This window comes from Coturnix japonica, chromosome 22 (assembly GCF_054131305.1).
Source record: "Coturnix japonica strain WE chromosome 22, WE-NBRP24, whole genome shotgun sequence".
NCBI classification, from domain to species: Eukaryota; Metazoa; Chordata; class Aves; order Galliformes; family Phasianidae; genus Coturnix; species Coturnix japonica.
This window is the reverse complement of record NC_140684.1, coordinates 2,678,867-2,702,341: the sequence shown is the minus strand read 5'-3', so window position 1 is coordinate 2,702,341 and position 23,475 is coordinate 2,678,867. Positions and strand designations below refer to the sequence as shown.

The 23,475-nt window shown below is 39.8% G+C and overlaps 4 protein-coding genes across 19 annotated transcripts in view; 3 read left to right on the top strand and 1 right to left on the bottom strand.

Annotated features, from left to right (window-relative positions):
* NF1 (neurofibromin 1) overlaps positions 1-23,475 on the bottom strand; it is an 84,204-nt gene that overhangs the window by 20,333 nt on the left and 40,396 nt on the right. For 10 of the 15 annotated variants that reach the window (XM_085521657.1, XM_085521645.1, XM_085521646.1 and 7 more), the window contains 7 exons: positions 23,188-23,298; positions 3,680-4,112; positions 3,115-3,455; positions 2,375-2,577; positions 1,146-1,339; positions 544-684; positions 78-357 (listed from right to left, as the gene is read on the bottom strand). In XM_085521657.1, the coding sequence (XP_085377783.1) occupies positions 78-357; positions 544-684; positions 1,146-1,339; positions 2,375-2,577; positions 3,115-3,455; positions 3,680-4,112; positions 23,188-23,298 (1,703 nt within the window). Of the gene's footprint in view, positions 1-77; positions 358-543; positions 685-1,145; positions 1,340-2,374; positions 2,578-3,114; positions 3,456-3,679; positions 4,113-6,815; positions 6,921-13,585; positions 13,729-21,457; positions 21,666-23,187; positions 23,299-23,475 lie in introns of those variants that run through there. The other 5 variants (XM_085521651.1, XM_085521653.1, XM_085521654.1 and 2 more) reach the window with 5 other exon arrangements.
* On the top strand, positions 5,928-9,539 carry EVI2A (ecotropic viral integration site 2A). Of its 2 annotated transcripts, XM_015881109.3 has the most exons (3): positions 5,928-6,093; positions 7,038-7,218; positions 8,125-9,539. In XM_015881109.3, exon 3 carries the CDS (start codon positions 8,141-8,143, stop codon positions 8,903-8,905), a length of 765 nt encoding a protein of 254 aa, XP_015736595.2. In that variant the 5' UTR covers positions 5,928-6,093; positions 7,038-7,218; positions 8,125-8,140; the 3' UTR covers positions 8,906-9,539. The 2 variants fall into 2 exon arrangements, with proteins under 2 accessions (XP_015736595.2, XP_015736594.2); XM_015881108.3 differs by lacking the exon at positions 7,038-7,218 and having other exon boundaries at positions 5,956-6,093.
* Positions 10,498-13,083, top strand: EVI2B (ecotropic viral integration site 2B). The gene is made up of 2 exons (XM_015881106.3): positions 10,498-10,632; positions 11,710-13,083. The coding sequence occupies exon 2, from the start codon at positions 11,741-11,743 to the stop codon at positions 12,617-12,619; it is 879 nt and encodes a 292-aa protein (XP_015736592.2). The 5' UTR covers positions 10,498-10,632; positions 11,710-11,740; the 3' UTR covers positions 12,620-13,083.
* On the top strand, positions 14,625-18,436 carry OMG (oligodendrocyte myelin glycoprotein). Its single transcript, XM_015881104.2, has 2 exons — positions 14,625-14,800; positions 15,541-18,436. The coding sequence occupies exon 2, from the start codon at positions 15,547-15,549 to the stop codon at positions 16,858-16,860; it is 1,314 nt and encodes a 437-aa protein (XP_015736590.2). The 5' UTR covers positions 14,625-14,800; positions 15,541-15,546; the 3' UTR covers positions 16,861-18,436.

The window sequence follows — 23,475 nt, the reverse complement described above, 5'->3', positions numbered from 1 at the left end:
CTGTTGAAGGAGAGACAGATAACTCTGGTATTTCTGAAACCAAAAAGCAGTCATTCAAAAATCCGTTAAAAACTTACCACTAAAATGAAGCTGTGAGCAAGTGCACAGAGAATGAATGATGTTGATGACAAGACCATGAGTGGAAGCTCTGAGAGAAAGGGGTCCAGTGGCCACCAACAAAGTAACCACATGAAAGAGGTAGGGGAGATGTGCAGCCACATCCAGAGAATTGTTGAAGGAGAGCATCAACATGTAACGTGCTAGAATGGCAATATCGTCCCACATCAGGTGCTGTTCCAGTGTGGGAGTTGGAGACAGACAAGTTTTGTCAATTATTTTGCACATCCTTCCAATCACCTGAAAAGAGAGCAATCATTTTGTGGAACAAAGAGCAGAGCCCAAAATTTCAGTAAAATCACTTACAAATTAACAATGCGTTATTCTATTTTTTTTCCATTACTGCTGAGTCATCAGAAAGCACCTCAGTGCTACCTTGTTATCTAAAGGTGAAATTACTGTTTAAGAAGCAAAGAGTGAACTCACTTTGCTTGAAACCAATTTTACATTTCCAGAAGCAAGTGCTACCGCTGTGTCGGCCATAACCTCAGCCTTAATGGATCCTAAGCCCCCTGTGGCACTAGTTTTGATGAAACTGTCCAGCACTACGTCAAGGAGATCCGTGATCTGGTAGAGACAAAAAAGTCTTTGTTATTATCTGGTTAACATATTTTTTCTATGGTAAATAACCTTCTAAATAAGTAGATCTTGGTGTTTTATAGTTGAAGGTGCACAGCTACCATAATTAGAAGCAGCAATCCTAGCGACTTGTTGTCTTTTTGGAAAAAGCCTATTGAAATATTAGAAATGTAAAATGAATTGCATCAGATCAAAATGCTTCACAACTGCAGAAGAAGTATGATACGGTATCACTTTTATTTTGTTCTCTGCTTCAAAGTACAGCAGCTATTTATAAAATGCTGCAGATATTGAGAAAAAACTGGATTTGAGGTAGAAAAAAACCCCAAAACATACTTCTGGGAAATAAGCAAGATCCAGTCCATCTAAAATGTTATCTTTATGTAAGTGATTGAAAACACTATAATCTGCTTATAAACAAATTACAAGAAATCAGGCAGAATTTGTACCTGTCCCAGACTTCCCCATATTTTAGCCTGAATTGAAGGGTACATCTGCTTCTCATTTATAGTCATTGTTATGAGCTTATCCAGAATAGCAGTGACTCGTTGGCGCTTCGCATCGTCATTGTGTTTGCAGAACCGGACCAGATTGGACAGCCAGGGAGTCATGTACTCCAGACAAAGATGTTTAAGTTCAATGCCTGAAATAAAAATTCACTTTGTAACAAACGATCACTGTTGATTCCTATTAGCAGGTAAATAGTTATTTGCAAGCATTACTCCTTTCATTTTCCACTTAAAATAATGACTATCAGATCTGAGCAAACAATACCCCAAAACATAGCTCTCATAAGGCTATAAGTAATTATTAGTAATTACCACATTATTAGTAATAACATCCAGTAAACATCTGCATGAATCTAGCACAGAGATTCTGACATTTTAGTAAATTAGGATGTGTGACAAAGATTTGTATGCTTAGCATGAAGTGGGATATAAAGACAATCTCTTTTTAATCTTGAGAATGTATTCCAATCAGCTTCCAGCAGTAAGATCAGAGCTATTTTATGTCTGGAAAACAGAGATAACAAAGGCAGAATAGCAGAACCAGATAGGAGAGAGATAATCAATGTGGATGGGTTAAATTTGAAAGACACTGTTTCCTTAAGGTATCTGCTAGAACTCAAAACTTCACCAAGCTTGTTTGTTTGTTTGTTTGTTTTTTGTTCTGCAACATTCTCAATTCTGCTATATTAAAAGCAGTGCAATAGATCTGTCCACTGAGAACTCACTGTACAAAACTGTCGGGGGTATGAAACAAATAATTTGTGCTGTGATCACACTGAGTAATTGTCTACATAAATGAGATGGCTGGTGTAAGCTACAAAGACTGGGCTTGGGCTGCTTCATTTCTTTCCACGCAGAAAGAAAAGGGTACATTCAAGTGTGTAAATCAAAGTACTGTTGGAGTTTCTGCTCCAACAGACACCACCCCCCCAGGGCACAACATTGGCTTCTGAGAATCACAGAAATACAGAATTATCTGATAAAACTTGATTATTAGGAAACAAATATAAGTGGGTCATCTTGAAAACATCCACATCAGTTCTAGGAAGCATTAGTAACTTAAACTTGCTGTGATTCAGCAACATGAGTAAATCTGTTAAACTTGACAGCTATCAGCTTTAATTGTTTCGTGTTCATGGTTAGTACTGAAAAAGACCAGTGTTACTTACTAGATTTGCTAAATCCTGAAATACACTCTTCCAAGAATTCTAGGGTAAGGTGTGGCTCGTTAGCTGCAAGAGTCTTACTAATAGACACAATAAAGAGTGTGTTGTTGGCAGGAATACATAGACCTGAAGTTTCCAGTAACTGGCCCTCAATCTTTAAATTAAAGGTACAGGTTAAGGCACACAGAAGATTATAGGCAGCAGACCTGTAACAAAGCAAGCAATGTGATTTGTAATATTCTTCTTGTCTGTTTTAAAATACACACATTACACTGAGACATCACAGTAATGGCAGTCGCATTTCCAAAACCAACTCAATATTGTTATATAATGTACTATATTTAAACCCCGAGCTGCTTTTCTGCATCAGTTAAGATTCAGAGGCAACATTTGCCTTGGACAAATGAATTAAATTACTCCTTTATTTTAAACATTTTCTGATAAGGTGACAGAGTGCTTCAAGAATTTGTTACTAGACTCCTCAGAAGAGCATCCAGTTCCTGGAAATGCTAAGTATTTCCAAATGCACCTGAGAGGCAGGAGCCAAGGGCCACAGAGGCTCCCAGTAGAGCAAGGACTCATTTTTGGAGGCAGCCCTCTCTGACGAGATCCAAGAACTTGCTCTGCAAGGTACAGTTATTAAGCAGGAAGTTCAACACCAAGCAGATCAAATGTACCCAATAAACATATATTGCAAACTGCACTTTTCCTTATAAAGGGAAATTAATTTAAAAGATCAATACCGCAAACTGGGGTCTGAGCTTCCCAGGTTGAGCAATGCTATGTTCAGTAGTGTTCCAGGAACATCCTTTGGGCGAATTTTAGTGTGCTGTGGGATGGAGTCTGGTTGTGACAGCTCCCACCGTGTCCGTATATGAATAATGGACCTCACAATGGCTTCACACTCCTGATGCATGAAGGTGAGTGGTGTTCCCTGGTTGGCAATCGTCAATGTAAACTGATTCTCATCAACAAGACAGATTTCCTCAATTTCAGAGGCATAGTATATATCATTTAAAAACACTGTCTGTCCCAGGACTCGTGTTCGTTCTGCTGATGTCACCTGCACAGCCGTTGATCCAACCTTAGAAAGAGAATGAAGAAATGGTTGCGCACCTGCTTTTAATGACAAAAAGAGACTAGGCTGACATTTCTATCTGACCGAGATAAATGTATGAAACTGTATGCAATAATACTTTTTGCTGTGATTTCTCTATGAGATAGGAAAGAAAATTAAATGACAGCAGAAACGCATTCAAAATCTTATCAAAACAGACCAATTCACTAATAAAGCATGAAAATACTTACTTTGATAGACACTTTGGTGTCTTTGTGAGCCAATTTGAGGGCATTGTGAAATACTTTCAAGTCCTCTTCCAAAGCTAAGGTAGCTGCTGGAAGTTTCTGCTGGTCATGTTCAATGTGCTCCGCCAGTTTTCCTGGAGAGTCTATAAAAATAAGCCTTTTGCTTCCTTTCAAACCTGTCAAGAGTCTTTCGTGGTATTTGGTGTATTCTCTGACCCAAGAATTACAGTTGTAAATAAAAACCGCTGAGACATTTTCATAAGCAAAGCCTGGAAAAACTACAAACCATTTAGAAAGAAAGTCTGTTTTAAAGCGATTGCTGGGGCCAGCATGTGTGAGGTCCACTACTATTTCATATGGCTTTGCGTAGTATGGCTTCAGAGTCAGCAGGACGTGGTATATCAATAAATCTCCATTGATCTGACCAGTCTTGAAACTGTAAGAAAACACGACAGACGCTGTTGAGTTTGCCTTTTAGATCCATAATAGAACATTTCAGTGGTGCATCAGACACTGTTACACTAAAACAGATTGACATTTACACAGTCCCAAAAATGTCAAACTCAAAGCAATGATATTGGACCGGCATCCACAGCCCAATTTCTGCCACGGCTCATACTCCGACCACGTTCAGTGTCCAGTATGCTAAAGCTTGGTTTGGATTTAACTTCATTTTGAAGTGCCACACCACCTATCACGTGAAGTCATGAAGTCTCTGGACAGCCAGGGGGCTCATCCAGCACCTCCAACAAAAGGAGAAATAAAATCCACACTGGTGAGGAAGAGTGCAGCGATTGGCTCAAAGCTGATGCAAGTTAAGGGATTCTTTGAAAAAATTGTAAAGTATCACCCCAAACTCTATTTTTATTATCATTTTTTTAACACATTTCTACGGATTCATATTATACCTACTTCTATACATAGAAATAAATTATTTAAATAGTCTTGGTTAAGACTAATTAAACACTCACATACAATTTTTTTCAGCTCACTTTATCTGCCAAGTACTGTAGAAAGCACAATAATGTACTCTCGTACTTGGTGGATCATTACTAAGAATGGCTGGTCCTTTGCGTAGTACAGAGGACCCATCTGGGCTCCAGCAGGAGAGGGGTGGTCAGCAGGGATAGGGAGGTGATCGTCCCTCTCTACTCTGCTCTTGTGAGGCCCCATCTGGAGTACTGTGTCCAGGTGTGGAGCCCTCAGTACAAAAAAGATATGGAGATTTTGGAAAGGGTCCAGAGGAGGGCCACAAAGATGATCAGGGGGCTGGAGCACCTCCCCTATGAGGACAGGCTGAGGGAGTTGGGTTTGTTCAGCCTGGAGAAGAGAAGGTTGCGGGGTGACCTCATTGCAGCCTTTCAGTACCTGAAGGGAACTTACTCCCAGGAAGGGAGTAAACTCTTCGAAAGGGCTGATAATAGCAGGACTAGGGGAAATGGTTTTAAGTTGAAGGAGGGAAGATTTAGGTTGGATGTTAGGGGAAAGTTCTTTACTAGAAGAGTGGTTAGGTCCTGGAACAGGCGGCCCAGTGAGGTTGTGGATGCCCCGTCCTTGGAGGTGTTCAAGGCCAGGTTGGACGGGGCCCTGGGCAACCTGATCTAGTAAAGGTGTATGTTTGGTGGCCCTGCCAGGCAGGGGGTTGGAACTACATGATCCTTGAGGTCCCTTCCAACCCGGGTAATTCTGTGATTCTGTGTGTGATTCTGTGAAAAGCATTCAGGTACTGTGAAAATACTAAGAACCCTTTGTTTCTCATTTAATGATTTACTGAATTTTATGAGATTGGGCAGAGCTGTCTGAACCATGTTTTCAGAGTTAGCACAGCAGATTAAATTTTACTAGAAAGAATTAAAAAGTCAAACTTCGCAGTAGTAAGACTTGTGCCTGCTTTGAGCTAGTATCATCTCAACTCTTTCAAAGCAAAATATGCTATGGAAAACCCTACTGCAAGCTCAAGTCATTTTCATCAGAGAGACACTGATCTTGGTGACATCTGAGGTAAATCAACTGAGTACAGCATAACGGAGGAGATGCACTTCACAAATGCATTTGTCTGCCCAAGAGACTTTATTTTCCTGTGTTACTTCCTGTTACTCAGAAAGCTCATTTGGGCAAGTTGGTGTTTTTTCCCCTCTAATGTGTCATGGCATAGTTGTTTAAAAAAAAGAAAAAGAAGAAGAAAGAAAGAAGGAAGTGTGTCATCACTGTGGTTTTACTTCTCCACTTAGAACACAGGGCATGTAATTTCAGTTACAGATTTGCTTAAAAAAAAACACAACACAACAGCATTGTCCAAGTCTACTTCATGTTAATTGACGTTTGCACCCAAAGAGCAAACACATGCACAAAGAAAGCTTACTGTTAAAAGACTAAATACCCAAACACCAGCTTGCTTTCAACTGCACCTTGGAAAGGTAAGTGCATATTTTCCTTCTTCTTTCAGTTCTACTTCAAGATAAAGGTCTTAAGGTCTTAAGATTTTGTAGGAAATTATACATGAAAAAGTTTGGCTTTTTTTTTTTTTGTTTAAGTACAATTCAATGCCTGATTTAAGGAATCTGATAAACAATTGCTTCTAGTGATGTTAGAAGTTGTTCACAGTCAGACTCTGAGGAACTAACAGTGGCAGTCTACACTTCTCTGTAGTTTCTAAGCGCTGCAGCTCTTACCGTGCACTGGCAGAGGACCCTATCAATACCTGGGCACAAAGGGCTGAGCTAAAAAGTAAAAGCCATTTAATGATCAGTTCCTTTGCTAACATGATTTCAACTGAAGTCCTTAACAATATTGGTTTATTTACTTTTAAGAAAAGCATATCTGGTCCAAATAAACAGTCGTACAGATGCAGTTATCGAGTAGAAAAGATTGGAGTGCATCTGTACCAGGAAATGCACCTCATTTCTGCATGTCATGCAGAAACTTTGTGAAATGTTTTGTTTCCCTCCCCCCAAAAAAGGTTTTGCTGTTGCTACTTTTCCTCCTTTTTGTAGAGTGCAACAAGACATTCCCCAAGTAACTGTTACTACAGAAAGATAAATATTGTACCCAAGCTGTAGCTGATTACTAAGATCCTTTCTAATTCAAACTTAACAATAAGGACTCATCTCAGAGCCTTAGTTCTACCTGATGTGTGAACCGCAAAGAAAGATACAAATATATTTTCCTCTCTCAGCCATGTAAGCAGCACTGTCTGCTCCCTTCCCTGGGGGGCTCCTGCAGTATGAAAGGTGTCATCTGGGTGCTGAAAAGACAGGCAAGCTTACCTCTCTGATTTTTGAGTGTGAACACATTAAATTCTCTGGTAAATGAACTAAGTTTCAACCATGGCAAAAGTAAATTTATTTCTGGTACGTTTCAGAATTACCAAAACCTAGAAGCATATAGATGTGCTTTGTTACCTTTAAAGTAACGGCTTCAAGAAGAAACACATTTCTACAAACAGCGCTGTTAACGTCAGTCATTCTTGATAGCATTTATACACAAACAAGATGTAATCTACAGCACTTGGAAGAACCACTTCACTTTGTTAACAGGGACAGGTAAGAGACAGGGAGCACAACAACCAGCCATAAGACCTGAGGGTGTCTCACACATGCAAACCTGAGAAAACTCAGCACGGACATGATGCAGTAACTTCTCTCACTTGTCAACATCACTCTGAGGTTATCCTATTTGTCTCTGATTCATGGTACAAATCTGGTTACCCCAGTATAGAGCAGAGTATAATACTAATGGTAATCTGCATAATTTCAGAGGTTTGAAAGGAAATGTCACAATCTGAAGTACATTTGTGATAAACAGGCTTTTGTACAATGAATCAGATATTAAAGAACAAACATTTTCCTAGGGATTTATGAAAAACTCCAGACAGTTGTGATAAGAAGTAAGAATGATTAGAAGAAATTACTGCTGCCACTTAGAGGAACACTTTCAATTAAAGCTCTCCACGTGGCCATCTGTACAAGTGCAGTTACTTCTCCCATATTTGGGGAAACATGGTGAAGAAAAGACGGTACTTTGTAGGTTTTATGTGGGTGGTGCCTCCCTTCCTCATTTAAAAGCAGAAGTGATGAACTTAAAGATGTAATATGGTTAGCTTTAAAGAGGAGGAACTACGGCAGACTCTGTACGTACATGCACAAATCAGTGAGCACACAGCAGAAAACACTTTCCTCTACTCCATGTTCTTTTTTCATCTTCATGAACATCACACATAAACCTCCAAACATTGAAATTTAACACTGTAAGAGCTGAAGTTTGAGACCACCAATTCAATCAGGATTCCAAGCAGCTCAATGCTCCCTCCTACACATGGTGAGCACGAGGCCAAGTTACAACACATTTCTGATCAGAAAAGCAGCTGGATACTAAACCCAAGAAGTCTGATTCAGACCTCTAAGAACTGGCATTGCTAATTCCTAACACCAGAATTTCTGTTTTAGTAGGTGACCAAAGAGGAAGATGAAGACAAAGAGACATGGCAAACCACATTCTGCTTTCCCTCTTGTGATAATCTTTTCATTGTGTTTGCAAATAAGTGCAAACCATACCGACTACCCCAGGGTTAGCAATGAAATCTGGTATCCAATCTGCCAAAACCTAACTTGCAGTCAGAACATAACAGAAGACAACACAACATCTCTTCCAGGCACTGATTTTAATGGGAAACCAACACCCACTGCTGAAATGCAGACAGCCACCCCCCAGTCTTTATCTTCAACGATGGACCCAAACTCCTCCACATCTTCCTCTGCCCAAAGTGTTCCCAGCACTGGAGGACCAAGGAATACCAGCAAACCCAAGATGACCATGACAAAAGAAACATGTGAAGACAATAAGTTTCTTATACTGATTTGCTTCATTATAATAGCAGCCCTTGTACTCATCTGCACCTTCTTGTTTCTGTCAACTATTGTAATGGCAAATAAACTCTCCTATCTCAAAAAAGCTCAACAAGAAAAACGTCGGCCCAGGAGTAATGGTGATATTCTGGCTACCAACAGCTTCTGGCCAAGTGCAGCAGGAACGTGGCAGAGGATCCCTAAGGAGACAACTGGGACTGACTTGGTAATGCAGGACTTGCTATCAGCGAGAGATGCTGCAGTCCAAACAAAAACCCAAGACGAATCTACTGAGAGTTACACTAAAGACACAGATAATAAACATGAAAACAAAGGAACAATGTCACACAAAAGCAATTCAACCCATTTTGTAGTTGAGATTTAGTCAGCTAAAAAGACCTTCAGCTTTTACATTTTATACTGGATTAATATGAGACAAAAACTTCACTTTCAAGTAACAACACACACTGTAACATGAGAAAACTAAACCTCCAGGTTTCTCATTTTTAATGTAGTGGGTATGCTGTAAAAACCTGTACAGCTAGAAGGGAGTAGGACTGCGTTGAAGAGATTTTTAGAAACAGCACCAAGGCTGTTTTAACTCCTTTAACCAGAAATCATGGTTGTAGGAACCAAACAGGATAAAGCAGAACAGAACTTTGCCATTTTTAAAGACCACTGAGGGACAAAAAAAGAAAAGGACAGTTTGAATATGCTATATTTACGTAGACTGAAGTGCTACATAGGCACATCCCACTTGCTATTCTAAGAAAACCATAATTCAGTCACAATGTCGATGCCATTATCGAATCAGGAACTACTCTGTTGAAATGTCTTTGCAGGTTTATTCCATCAAAACTTCTTAAATCAGCTTAACTGCTTTTGAACCAGGCTGAGCGCAATCATGCATTCTGCTTTGAATTTAGGTGCAAACATGCGAAGTTTGCACTGTGTGTTAAAATATAAGAACTCTTTCTTGTAACCATCAATAAACCAGAAATATCAGTTTTTTAAATCAAGTTTATGTTCTGTTTCTTCTCAATGTCATAAGAGGTAAAACAGCAGCATCACAAAAAAAAAAAAGTAGAGAATCACAATCCTATCAGTGGAAAGAAGGACAAGAAACAGTAATGAGGGTGGGATCTGCGGCCAAAGGTAGGTGAAACTGCCAGGATTGAAGGCAACTTGGATGAGGTAAAAGACTCGGGAAAGCGTGAGTCCTAATATCAGCACAGGATCAGGATTTGCATGTGCAGCAAGAGTTGGCAAGAGACTGGAGAAGAGCCAGCACAGCCAGCAGAACACAGCAGCAGGCATGGGACATTGGATAGCTGTGGTGGAAGGCACAAGAATGCACTTGATAAATGCCATGAAGATAAGACTTGTGCACGTTTCTTTTGTCAAGGAGACAAAAGGTAGTTTGGGTTATGATATGGACAAAGAAAGACAGCAGGAAAACAACTGCTTAGAGCAGGCAGTCCTCCTTTAACGGTGGCAACAGGTGCCAGCACTGTCCAGACAGAAGAGCAGAGTGGGGAAGGGGAGGCAGCCAAAGGGTGAGATCTGCTGCTATCTGCCTGTAACACAGCTACCTAAAGGAAGACATGCAAGCCAGCACCTCGTGATCAGATAGTACTCTATGAGTCACTATAGCGAGCCTACGGTTGCATTTCCATTAATAACAATGATAGCTCATCAAAACCACCACTGAATTTTTATCAGTAAAAATGAAATCCAATCCAAACTTAGCTCTGTGTCATTCAAAAAAATTGTAACCACATCTATTTTCAACAAGGACTGGAAAACAAGTGTTCATGAATTCCTATGTAACAGGCACATACACAGCAAAGGCCACCTCAATATTTCAGTTTCATAAAGACAATTGAGCTGAAAAGTTTGCTTTTAAATCATGCAAACCTTGAGCTAAGCTTCTTAGTAATCCTCCTACTCTTGATACTTCCTGCAGCAAGTGTTGGTAAACTTCCTCTTTAGCTGCAGAAACTTGCTTCAACGTGAGACAAGCCATTTTAGAGCTGCTCGACTCCTAGTACAGTCTGTCCTCCTAAGGCTTCATACAAAAGAAAGAGATTGCTTGCTTGACAGAAGACAAAGGTAAGAATCAAATTTCAAAATGTAAAGGCTTAATATTTGCATTATTTCTTTTTAAATGAACTGCAATCGCTATAGCACTTCCTCAGCTAATTCAAAGTTCCAGGAGTACTTTGAAGATGCAGGCATTCCATCTAGTTCCTAAGGTTTTGCTACTGTGAGCTGTCATGAGCTCTACACATATACAGCATTTTAATAGACTTTGAAGCAGAATATATTTTTGAGCAGAAGGAAATAAAATGGGGTCAATTTTATCTGTTTTAAATCTTACAGTTTAGATTATGTTCTCTAGAAGCATTAATCTGCTGTGTTTGCATTGCTGCATCTGAAACGGACTTCTATAGTTGCATATACTGAAGCTCCAGAGGCAGTTTCACATGAGCAGTGTGATCACAAACTATCTCAAAATGCACATAGTCACTTCAGATAGAAATCACAATGGCTGGCTGCATTTTAATGCTTTGTGTCACACAACCATTCTGAAACCTGAACTCTGAGCAGGAAAAAAAGCCTGCTCCATCCCAACCTCTTGTCGTTAACCCAACCTCCTGTTACAAAAACTGCCCCCCATGAGGGGTTAATTTACAAAGGCAGTTTAACATTGGAGTTCTGTACCATTACATTTGCAATATTTGGGAACCTTTGCAAGATTATTACACTCTAACCTTAACTGCGGAAGTGTAGGAAGAACAGGAAATAAACCTTAAAGAACCTTTTACCCAGGTCTCAGCTTATCTCTAGATTTCTCTCTCAGTCCTCCATACATAAAGTAGGACAATTTTCTTTACTCTTGTTTGTCAATACTGCTGTGAGTGCTTCATATTCCATTCCACATCCATAATCATTTCTGTGATGGACAAAAGTTATTTTGAAACAAACTTTGCACTTCTCTTGGAAAACAAAAAGAACCCACCATGATATTGATGTCAGTGACAAAGCTGTTGTCCACACAAATGGCAAAAAACATGCAGGTTAAATCTAGCCTAATTTTTTTAGACTGTAAATATAAAATTGTCTGGCATCAGTGGTACCAGTCACTTCAGGTTCAATTTAGTGTGTTTTACTTTATTCTTGATGTAGGACGGGACGTATTTAAACAGACTGAAGGAAAATGGTCAACAATGCAGTAATATTGGTCCTCTTGTGTGGAGAAATTTGGGAATCACTTTCCACTGAAATACCTTCAAATGTTTCCACAAATGAAAGCAGCGTGTATATCAGCACCAGGAGCCCGGCAAATGTTTCCACAAATGAAAGCAGTGTGTATAGCAGCACCAGGAGCCCAGCAGAGGACAGATCTACCACGTACCAACTGCAAACAACCAGCCCCAGCATGCAGAAGCCTGCAGGAGTTCTGACTGCTGGGACAACACTGCCACAGCTGCCTGAACTACACATAGAGCCCACCAACGGCAGCTGGGTAGCAGCAACGATAATGGGCATTGTTTTGGTTGGTATGGTGATCGCTATTAGTACCATTGTTCTATGGAAATGCTGCAAGAAGCCGTTGCTAGCCGATTCAAATTGGGCAGGTCAGTCTCCATTTGCAGATGGAGACACTCCAGATGCCTTTATGGACTCTGGCCAGGCTACCAAACGTTCATCAGTTTTATTTATGTTGCCTTGGAAATTAAGAGAAGAACCATTGGTACAACATGACCCTCCTGCATTAGAGAAACCACCCAATGGCACCTCCAGCACTCAGCAGACCCCGGCAGAGCACAGCTGCTCTGCCACCGACACTGCTGGAGCAACGGCCCCAGGCCCAGAAGCAGCAAGCCCAGAACAGGTGCTGTGCCCACAGCTTGCTGAGTGCTCCGAGCTGCCTCCTCCCCCTGAATGGCTGACTGGGCCAGCTGAGGAGCACGCCTCGGATCCTGGCCAGCAAGAGGAACTTCCCTCGGAAATGAAGGAACCATATCCCCCACCACCAGAGCTAATTATTGAAGAGATTTGTGAGCCTCTGCCACAGCCAGAACACCCTCAGTAGACTGCCAAAATAACTTTCCAAAACGCTTCTCATTTTTCTTAAGTGAAGCACTCTTCAAATAACTGAACTTCAAATAACTGAATAATGGAGAAGTTGACACAGGCAAGAACAGTGAGACCGCAGCACGAGCAACAGCTCCCCAGCATTTCTCAACATCGGCTTTCACAAAATGGGAAGCACCCCCCCCCCCTTTCTGCCTGAAACAAACCACGCCAGAAGACAGCACGCCTGGTGCCCACTGCACGGCCTAATAGTGACTCCACTGTGCAGATAACCAACAATTCTTGATATTGGAGGCTGCAGAAAACTGTGTGTACCTTTGTGTGTCAGTACATGAAACATGCAGATGGATGTGGAGAGTAAAACTTTAGAGGGACTTGGAGCTTCTTGCAAAGGTTTGTTCTATTAGACTAAAATGAACGCAATGAATTCAAGTTAATTTTAATAAAGCTTTCTAATTTGAAGATGTTTTGGTTGCTAAAAGCATAACAGAGTTATTTGCTTAGATACAAAGCTTCTAATTCAAAACAGTCCAAATGCTCTGGCATGCATACATACAGACTGTCTCATACAGAAGGTCTATTTTCTGCATCAGATTGAGAAACTGCTGGGGAACTCTGGATGACAGGTATTCAAAGCAAATCCCCCAGCAGCTACCAGTCCTTTATGAAGAGGAAGAAGAGCTCCAGATCAAAGACTGATGAAATGCTTACTGATGTAAAACCTCCCATTACTTTGAGTTATCTTTCAGTAATATAGTAGTATAACTTTTGGTAGTATAGTGAAAAAGAGGATATGGCTACAGACACATGAAGAAGGGAAAGGTGGCGTTTGACCGATATACTTGGTGTTGATGGATGAAACGAACAGTCCACAGAACATCCAGGCAAATGACTATTGGAATTAGCTGCATATGTTTACTAATTTCTTCCCCTCAAGTAGGATTTTCAGAATTGATTCAATGTTATTAAACTTGAAAAAATGGTTTAAGGTTGTCTAGATTGCAGGTTCCTTTAACTCCAGATGTCCAGGTGTTGGAGAAGTTCCTTTCTGGGCCCCAAGTATGAGCAGTTCACCATCCTGACCAGAACCATGCATTTTTATTTGACCTATTTGACAATAAATTGAAGGGAATCCAAGGTGAATTAGAAACATTTATTTTACTGGCATTTAATGCCTAGATTTGTAGAGAGAAGCTGCTGGATAGCAAGGCTAGGTTTCCATGGCATCTCTGCAAAGAGACACGACAAAGAACTTGCAGCCTTGAGTTTGCTGGGGGAGGGAATATATGTTTGGATGTCACATATATATGTACCTATTACAATTGACTTTAAATTTCAAAAACTACCAATAAAAATTAAGTCTTAAGTTGCACATATGCAATTCAACGCTGATGCATGTACAAAGAAAGCAGGAAAAGATGTTTATATGAGATGTATGAGTGTGTATGCCTGAAGAACAGCATTCTGGTAACTCAAAGACTCTGAGGCTCTATGCACTGAACCACAGTAAAATATATGCATAAATTTTGTATGTTACAAATGTATGCTTTACAAACTATGCATACCCTTGCCATATTGTCTGGAGAAAAGCAGATAAAGATTTTCTATAGAAAGCAGTGAAGTCCTGCAGCCTGTTTTATACCCAACAACACAGAGACAACCTGATCAAAGCACAAAACCAAGGATTTTTAAATTAGGAAAAGATATTCTGTCTGGGTAGCTTAAGTAAGTTCAAGATAGGAAACCTAAATTAACATTAACCTTTCTTACTGGAACAGAGACCAAGGGAAAGTAGAAAAGAGCACAACTTACAGGACTTTTTAAATGGGGACATTTAAATAGGCTCATACACTAAGAAAATTTAATACGTTACATTTTGATGCAGTATTATGGCTACAAATACATAAAGATGTTAACTGATTCAAATTAGAAAACCCAACTATTTTATTGAATATGTATGCTTTGCAATAAATTTGAGTCAGCACCAGCGACAGCTCTGCAGTCCTCCAATGTAGTGCAGATCAGGTGGTTGCAGAGCCCCAGCTAGCAGCAATACGATGCAGCTGAAGAGGCAAGCACAATCCACAGACAGCAACTGTAGCTACTCTCTAGAACAAGACGACCTCTAAGCTTAAATCTTTCACAGAAATAATGTGCTGATATTGCAGAAGACATTACGGTAAGTTTGTGTTTTTTGTTTTTAATCACAAAACCTACTACAAAATTAGAGACAGAAATAAGAACGAAATTATTAGTTGATAAGAGATGCTTGCACCAGGAATTTGCTGCAGTGTCAGAGATTTCTTACTAACATGAATTCAGCTTTCAAACATGTGTTAGCAGCTTTGAGAATGTAACCGAAACAATAATAAGGAAAAGTACGACTGTGCATGTTACTATGAATGCAGAATTTGGGTTTCCAACTAAATTCCTAACAATTTACGATGTATTTTAAGCAATTCTACTTTAGCAAACAGCATGCATGTATGGGGGGGTTCTGCTACATTACTGCAGAGATTTGTAAAGCAAATCCAGTTGACAGCCATTTTTTCATCCTGTATAAAAGAACACATTATTCCAAACATAATATAGGCTTGAAATCACTAAAAACAAGAAGCAGACATTGTATAACGATTGGAAGAGACTTTCATTTTCGGAAGAAAGCCCTCATTTGAGCTTGAGGGGGAAAGGCAGATGAAAAAACAAGTCTCGTTCTGGCAGACAACATGACAGGCTCTGAAGGGATGCTTTGTAAAGTCTCTCTTGAACAAATACAAAAAGGACCGTGCCACAAAGGGGTTTATTGATATTTTTTACTTAATTTCTGCTGCAACCAATCACTGCAAAGACAGCCCTTACAAATAAATAAAATACATTTCATGGATTTAAAGGGTGTCATTTTGGTATATTTATTTTTAGGCAGCAATGGAACAACAGATACTGAAAACATCTACCTGCCTGCTGGTCCTTCTGTTTTTCATACCCACTGTTCTGGGTATCTGTCCTTCTAACTGTACATGCTCAGGAAACAACAGGAACGTGGACTGCTCAGGCAGAAATTTAACAGTATTGCCACAAGGACTTCAAGACAACATTACATATTTAAATCTGTCATTTAACCAGTTTGTAGATCTCGATCACCAGCTGACAAGATTCAGCAATTTGAGGACCCTTGATATTTCAAATAATTGGCTCAAGAATGTTCCTGCTCATCTGCCCAAGTCCTTATGGGAATTATATGCCATAAATAACAACATTAAAGTCCTTCAGAAACTTGACACAGCTTACCAGTGGAACCTTAAAGTGCTGGATGTTTCCAGGAATATGGTGGAAAGAGCTGTTTTGATCAACAACACACTGAGTAGTCTCAAGTTTCTCAACCTCAGCAGCAACAAACTTTGGACAGTTCCAACCAACATGCCCTACAACATAGAGACAGTGGATCTATCCAATAACTTCTTGTCTCAGATACTTCCAGGAACGCTGGTGAGATTACAACACCTCACAAGCCTCTACCTACACAACAACAAGTTCACATACATTCCCGACAAAGCTTTTGACCAGCTCTTTCAGCTGCAAGTAGTAACACTATACAACAATCCATGGTCCTGCAGCGATCAACAAAATATCTCCTATTTACTTAAATGGGTGCAGGGCACCACTGCCATGGTCCAAGGGGCTCCCTGCGCTGACCAGTCAATGCTGTGGGCCGATGTCACGCCAATCTCCACCACTGTGCCAGACGCCAGCTTCATGATTAAAGGAATGAAGGCAGCAGACACTACTGCCTCTCCGGCTGCAGCTGAATCAACCCAAATGACAAAAATGCATAAACAATTCAAAGCTAAGGAAGTTACTACCTTGGCTTCGTTAAGCCAGACAATACTGTTCACAAACACGGACCGGCCCCTGCTCCCCTACCCTGAAGAGCCAACAACCAGGAAGGTCAGCACGTATGAAGCAGCTGCCACACACACCATCTTCATTAAAGATTCAACCGATGTAAACTCAAGCCTGACTCATTCAACGGGATCTTCCACCACTCCTATGACTCTCGGTATTACCAGTGGAATGCCAACAAACTACTCCAGAATGCCTCAAAGCACAACTGCTACCTTAAGGAGAGAGGAAGCCACTACCAGCATTCTGAGTACTGATGTGCCCTCCAAAGCGAGCATCTGTGAGATATGTTTGTTTTATGCTGTAATGCTTAATGCAGTGGCACTGTTTATTGGCTAGGAGCTCATGCTCTTTGAGGTTATTCCTGTGATACATAGCGGAGGTGGGAGGGGGGGAACATCCAGGTCAAATAATGAATCAAAACAGGAGAAATCTGAAAGTCTGACTGATCTAAAGAAAATAACAGTTCCTAAAGAAGTGCAGACTAATGTCTCGATACTAAGCTGCTACTTATTTTAATATGTCTTAATTGAGTAAAACTAACTTATGATCTTGTTTTTTAAAATGTGCTTATTTTGTATTTAAATTTTCAATTTTACTTGCACAGAATAAACATCTGAATTTTAAGTACTGATTGTATTATTTTGTTGTTAAACAACTGGAAGAAACAGAAGTCCTGTATCATATCTGCATTGTCTTGCTTGATTTGCTAGTGAGCAGTTCTTGTAATATAGCAGCACAGATACTTTGTAAGTTATGATGCCATGCATAAGGAAGGGAAAATATAAAGAAATTAAACCTAGCTGTTTCACTAATCAGAAGTAATTCTTGAGAAAAACTGCTAGCATGTATATCTATGTTTGCTTCACATGTACTAGGATATTTCAAATACAAGGAACAACTGTTTTGAATTTAGGAATTAAATATGACAATGCCATGATGTCTATCTACTAAGAAGGGGTAAACTGGGAAGCTAACATGGTCCAGCTTCAGCATGAGAAGAGTGGTAGGGGCTGATCTCTCTTTTTGCTCTGTCTTGACTTAGAATTGCAGGCAAGTTATTCCTTGCTCTTCATAATATGAAATAAAAAAAGATAGAAGTAGAGGAAAATGCAACATGTTCAATGCCATGACACTCTCCAATAACACAAAGTTTAATCTACACACATTAACAAAATCGAGCAACTTAACTTACAATCAAAAACCTGAAATACTTGTTATTACATCAGAATTCGTTCAGAATGCTTCAAACTACAACTTCTTGATAACCAAAATAAAATATCAGCCAATTCCAAAAGCAAGTTATGCAACATGTATCAATGGAGCAGTTCACTTAAATCTCTCATTTAAACAAGTCTTGAATCTTGCGACTTAAAATTTAATTCAAGCCATGGCACTGAACATGCCCTAGCACGAACGCTATTCTCCTTGACATCCGCACCATCAGCGAGTAGAAGTAGATGCACGCATGGTTCTGACCCCTCCAGGAAAATTATGTGGCAAAGGTACTTGATATACTACTGATGAAGTTTTGCAAACAGCATGAAATGAAAACTGAAGAACAAGTTAATTGTAAGAGTATTATTCACTTAATATTGCAAATCTTTATTCAATATTTTCCATGCATTTCAGGCCATTTAATTTCCAGTTATTGTAGCATGAAGGTGCTACAAATCTAAAAAACCTCAATACCAAGACTGCAGTCCTCTACCTACTTCTTCTAGGTTATTACTCAGGGCTGTAGATCATTTATATTCACTGGTATCAGAAAAATCACAACTTTCCAAATGTGAACAGTATTTCTATAATCAGAAATGTGTTTTAATTTCTAACAGTACTGTAAATGTCGCACAATGAATTTGTACAGTTATTTCATTGGCATTTAAGTAAAAATAAAGCTATGTTTGTATTGAAATGAACTAGTGACCGTGTTTCTTTTCACTACTGTCTTGCAGACAGGTAACTGTACAGAATAGATGCTGTTTTATTATACAAATCTATTCCAAGCAGGCATTTGGCTCAATCTTTACGTCTTATGGAAAAAAACTATAGTACGATCAAACTGTACTATTTTGATACTCAAATTTCCCTAATACTGTTTATTAATAAGCTGTTGAAATAATGATAGTAGCCTACCTTTCTGCTTCTTACCATTTTGAACTTGCAACCCACTAAGACCTGTGTCTACTCATTAGAGAATGCACTCCTTCCTACATCTTAAAGAAAAAGGAAAACTATCTCCATGTTAAACAGCACAGAAAGCATCTTAAGACAAAAAGTCCACACCAGTGACATTTCCTAGGCATTTTAGGTATATAAGAACTAGTTATCCAAGTCAAAATTTAGAGAAGCTAGATCACAAGCAACATATGCAGCATCATACTAGAAAGCGGCAACAGGTAATCAGAAAGAGTTCCCCACTTGCACAACCCATATATTTTCCCCAGGCTAAATAATCTGATATAAACTGATGAATTCCAGTAAGCAGCATCGGTACAAAGAAAATGCCGCAGCCTGCCATCCTCTCTGGAATGGAATCATACTTGTCAAGTACTGTGACTGGCTCTAAAACAGCATCAACTTACTGATTATGTTCAGAATTAGGTATTTCCTAGGTTATTCACATGGTGTCATCCCACACAGTTTAGAGCAGCTTAGCGTGAAAGATAAGACAGAGATCACAAAATGAAATGCTGTGACTAAAACACCTTAAGTGAATTATATTATGTTGAAAGAATTACATGAAACATGACGTGTCTTTTGGCATCCTATGCTGAATGGCTCAGCAAAATCCTATTGGATGCAAAAAAGTCTACATGGAATTAACTTTTAAACACCCTGAGAATGTTCCAATTATAATTAGACTACTCAGTAAACAACAAACCTTTGGAAAATCCTGCTTTTCAGAAGTTATTCAGGGCAACAAGCAAGTCCTGTACTTGGCTTACTAGCTTACTACCCAGGCTTTGAAGTATGAAGCAATCCGATACATGCCTGGAAGTGGAAATGGGGTTGTGCAGTTTACTGAAGGCATACATTGACTGAGGGGGGGAAAAAAAGAAAAAAACACAGATGTGTATGGAAGTGAGATGGTACATCCCTTCAAACACTGGGGCCATGCTCCATATCCAAAACTTGCCATTGGTGGGTGGAAGCAATGAGGGCTTTTCAGTCAGACTGCCTTCACTAAGCAGATTAAATTTGGATTCCCTTGTATTTTTCTGGAATACAAATGAGTTGATAACAGAGCACAAGTGGGCAGGCAGTGTGGGAGGCAGGCACCTGTTGCTTGGCAACAGCACAGTCAGATTGAAATAAAATCAACACGCATGGATGTGAGCGCTGCAGAACAGCTTGCTGTGCTTCTAACAGGCAGGGCACTCAGTCCACAATAAATATAAATACCATAACCTATTCTCAGGAAATTCTTTGTTTCAAAACAACTATCTAATACTTCAATATAATGTTTAATAGTCTTTTAAAAAATGCTGCTGTCTTTATCTGTTGGTTCCTTTCCAAACACAATCCAGCACACCTTGTTGCAGAAATACTTGCTTTCAAAAGGTTAAAATCGCTGCGCAGGCAGCTGCAGTGTGAAGCAGCTCTGAGGTTTGTGTTCCCGTGCTTCCTATTAATTACTCTGAGAGCAGCTTTAAAACTTAATGGGAGTACTTCAGGATCAATATAGACTGATGTATTGAACACTGTAGTAACAGAGCAAGGATTAAAGACGGAAGGAGCGCTGGCTTTGGAAGTCTGGTTGTTACCCAGGAAACAAAACACTGAGAAAAAAATACAGAAGAGATGAAATTTCACAGCACAAGAGGATATAAACTGATCCAGATATGTCAGAGAAATGACTCAACAATGACCTAGCAACAAGACTTTAAGCTAAAAAAGAAAACTTGCCTGCTGCAAACCCTCAGATGTACTGGCAGCTCAGACCTGCACAGCCTTTCTACATTTCACACCTCAAAACCTGACAACTGGCTCAGAACCACAACTGGGCTCAGAACCCCAAAGAAACATCACTCAGCCATGTCCCTGTTTGCAGCATCAGCACAGAAAAGAGGACCCAAACCTGCTAGGTTTGAACAGCACCCTTGCGGGGAGAAACCACAGACCTGCATAGTGGCCAAAGAGGAAAAGTAATAAAAAGGGGTTGTAAAGGCAATAAACAGTAACTGACATGACAAACAGGTGCCATCCAGCCTCATTATCCACATACTGGCTTTATTCTAGCCCACTACCAATTTGCCCAAACCTGGACAGATTTCTTCCAAATACCTGTATACAGTGCCCACACACCAAGCCAGCACCTCATCCAAGGAGCATCAGACATCAAAATCACAATCAGCATTTAATGACACTAAAGATCACATGTTTCTCAGAAGCTGAATAAATTCCAACTACAGATACGAAGTATTCAGTCTCCTTCACATATCTGTTTGTGCCCACTATGCACCTCACTTAAAGAAAGGTAGAAGAAGTCTCATTTCAACAGGCTTACACCAAAAATAACCTTACCAGAATACAACAGCAATTGTAAATATATTTCAACAGAAATTATAATTATTCAAATATAAAGGAGGTATATTTTTATTTTTGTTGTCATACAGTCAACAAAACTTCTGTAAGATATGGAGAAAGGCAGAGAGAATGAGTTCCAACTCATCTTCCTCAACAAAAGGATTGAATATCTTGAAAGCCTTAAGTGTCCCTGAAAGTATACATCCTAACGAGATTACTTTTCCTCATGATGGATACACACATCAGTCTCAGAGAAACAATTTCCAAAATGCCTCTAGTGGAACTGAAGAAAGGAGCAATAAAAGCAGGTAGGAGTGGAGGCATGAAACGACCCAGCTGACCCTTCTAACTTGCCACAGAAGAATGACAACTTATTCAATTACACCAGTGAACAAACATAACTGAGTTTCCAAACATCCATTTTTATTCCTGTATTTTCAATGTCAGTTTTGTGGTTTTTTTTCCTATTGAGAGCAACGCAACTAGTTTAGAAGGGGTGTGAACACAACACATCCTCTGGTCTTTAAAATTCCACTGACATTCAAGTGCATGAAGTTAGTTGCGTTGTCTAAAACAACTTTGGTAACCACGTGCAGATTTAGTTGCAGCAGCCTCTAGGGAAAAGAAAGAACTTACAAACAAATGGAATACCACAATCTAGGTGAGCTAGTTTCAGTCTCACTTTACTGCCAAATCTGCCTCCCAGCTGAACCTCTAGGGCATCATTCACAGTTTTCTCCACTGTCCAGCATAAATGCAGTACTCATACGTAAAGTTTGATTTCCCCAAATAAAGGAAAATGAAAGCCTTGCTTACATACATACTTTCTTACATACTTTCGAATTCAGAACTATAAATTGTTGGAAAACAGTTCAGAAAGAAGTGGGAAAGAAAACAAAATTTATGTAGTGAGAGCAGCAGCCACAGCCACCAGCTTGGGCATCACAAAAGCTGTTCCCAGCATCACCTCAACAAGCATGTGCACCATTAGGGTGCACACACCAACACAGCACAGCAAGCAAGCACCCCACTGCCAGCACACAAACACCCCATCAGCAGCAGATGCACCAAGAGGCGACAAAGCAACCACAAACAGCGTGTTGGGAATGGTGCTGGGCAGCTATATTGGCATGGCTCTGTACCCACCAGCAAAAATCACACTGCAATAGCAGAAGCACATCCATGAGCCCTAATGGCACCAAAAAGCAAGGCAACAACCCAACCACAGCAGCATTAACAAGACCTGACAGCATGAGTGAGTACCATGTGAAAGGCCCAGCAGCAGCACCGGGGTACAGCCACGGCACCACCAACACTGCCCAGAGGAAAAGGGCACAGGCACCAAGACCAGTGACAGCCCAGTTCCACAGCACCTCTCACCAAGCTGTGAGCACAATGACACTCCTTTTGTTAGCAAGTCTGTGCTCAGTACTTGAAGCCATTCTCAGTTTCTATGGATACTGCTTTGAACATGCTGTTTTCACTCCACAGATTTTAAAAGGTCGTTATTTAATAACTGAATTAAAATACCAAGTTTCATTGACAGTCTTACTGTAGTAGCACCTTTGTGGCCTTATTTCATTTGAATTAAACACAGATTTATAGAGAGAGAATTACTATTTGTTTGATCATAAACTGGCTAATATTAAGCTTGAAATATTCTTCCTAAATTCAGTATTGCAGCAAGCTACTTGTCATGAATAACTGAAGCAATGCTATGGCGCACTATATACAAACCTTCTAAATATTTGTATTACTCTTTAAAATGGGATTAGGGGACTTTTTTGAGAAACCACATCTCATATTTTAACTTGTTAATCTTATACTTCATAATGTGAGGACGTTATAACCACTGATAAAAGGTTAACAGTAATGTGGTCTAAGGGTAAACAGTAATGTGGTGGTTTACTTCAAACAGTGAAAAAATAAATAAAATTCATTGTTACAGGTACCCACACAGCCCAGGGTGTAAAAACCATGACAGTTCTAATTTAGTTCTGATCACAGCTCAAAGCTATGGTCTCCAAAATTTGGCAGATAAGCTACGTTCAGAGTCCTGTTTGTGTCATTTATATATACTTGATAGTTTTGATTCTGCACGTTTCTTTTAGACAGGGTAGGTGAAAGATTCCTTACCGCCGAGCAATGTAGTAGAAAACAGGATTGCCAGCTTTAGATGTCCCAGCCTGGTAGAAAATATTTAATGTTTTCAATGCTTTGAACTCTTCTTTTTCATGTACCTGATGCCTAAGAAGTAGAAAAGGACATCAACTTTTCACAACCACCTTAACAAAAAATAAACAAGCAAAACCCAAACCCTCTATTTGCATCTTTAAGCACAAGTATTACGTTCATAAAATCTTGAACCTTTGTTAAATCACAAAAGCTACTGAGGTTTCTCATTTATTAAAATCTACTCATAAC

What these genes read in the sequence shown, in the direction of transcription:
- EVI2A (XM_015881109.3), top strand. Translation starts at nt 8,141, where the DNA reads ATGAAGACAAAGAGACATGGCAAACCACATTCTGCTTTCCCTCTTGTG.
- EVI2B (XM_015881106.3), top strand. Translation starts at nt 11,741, where the DNA reads ATGGTCAACAATGCAGTAATATTGGTCCTCTTGTGTGGAGAAATTTGG.
- OMG (XM_015881104.2), top strand. Translation starts at nt 15,547, where the DNA reads ATGGAACAACAGATACTGAAAACATCTACCTGCCTGCTGGTCCTTCTG.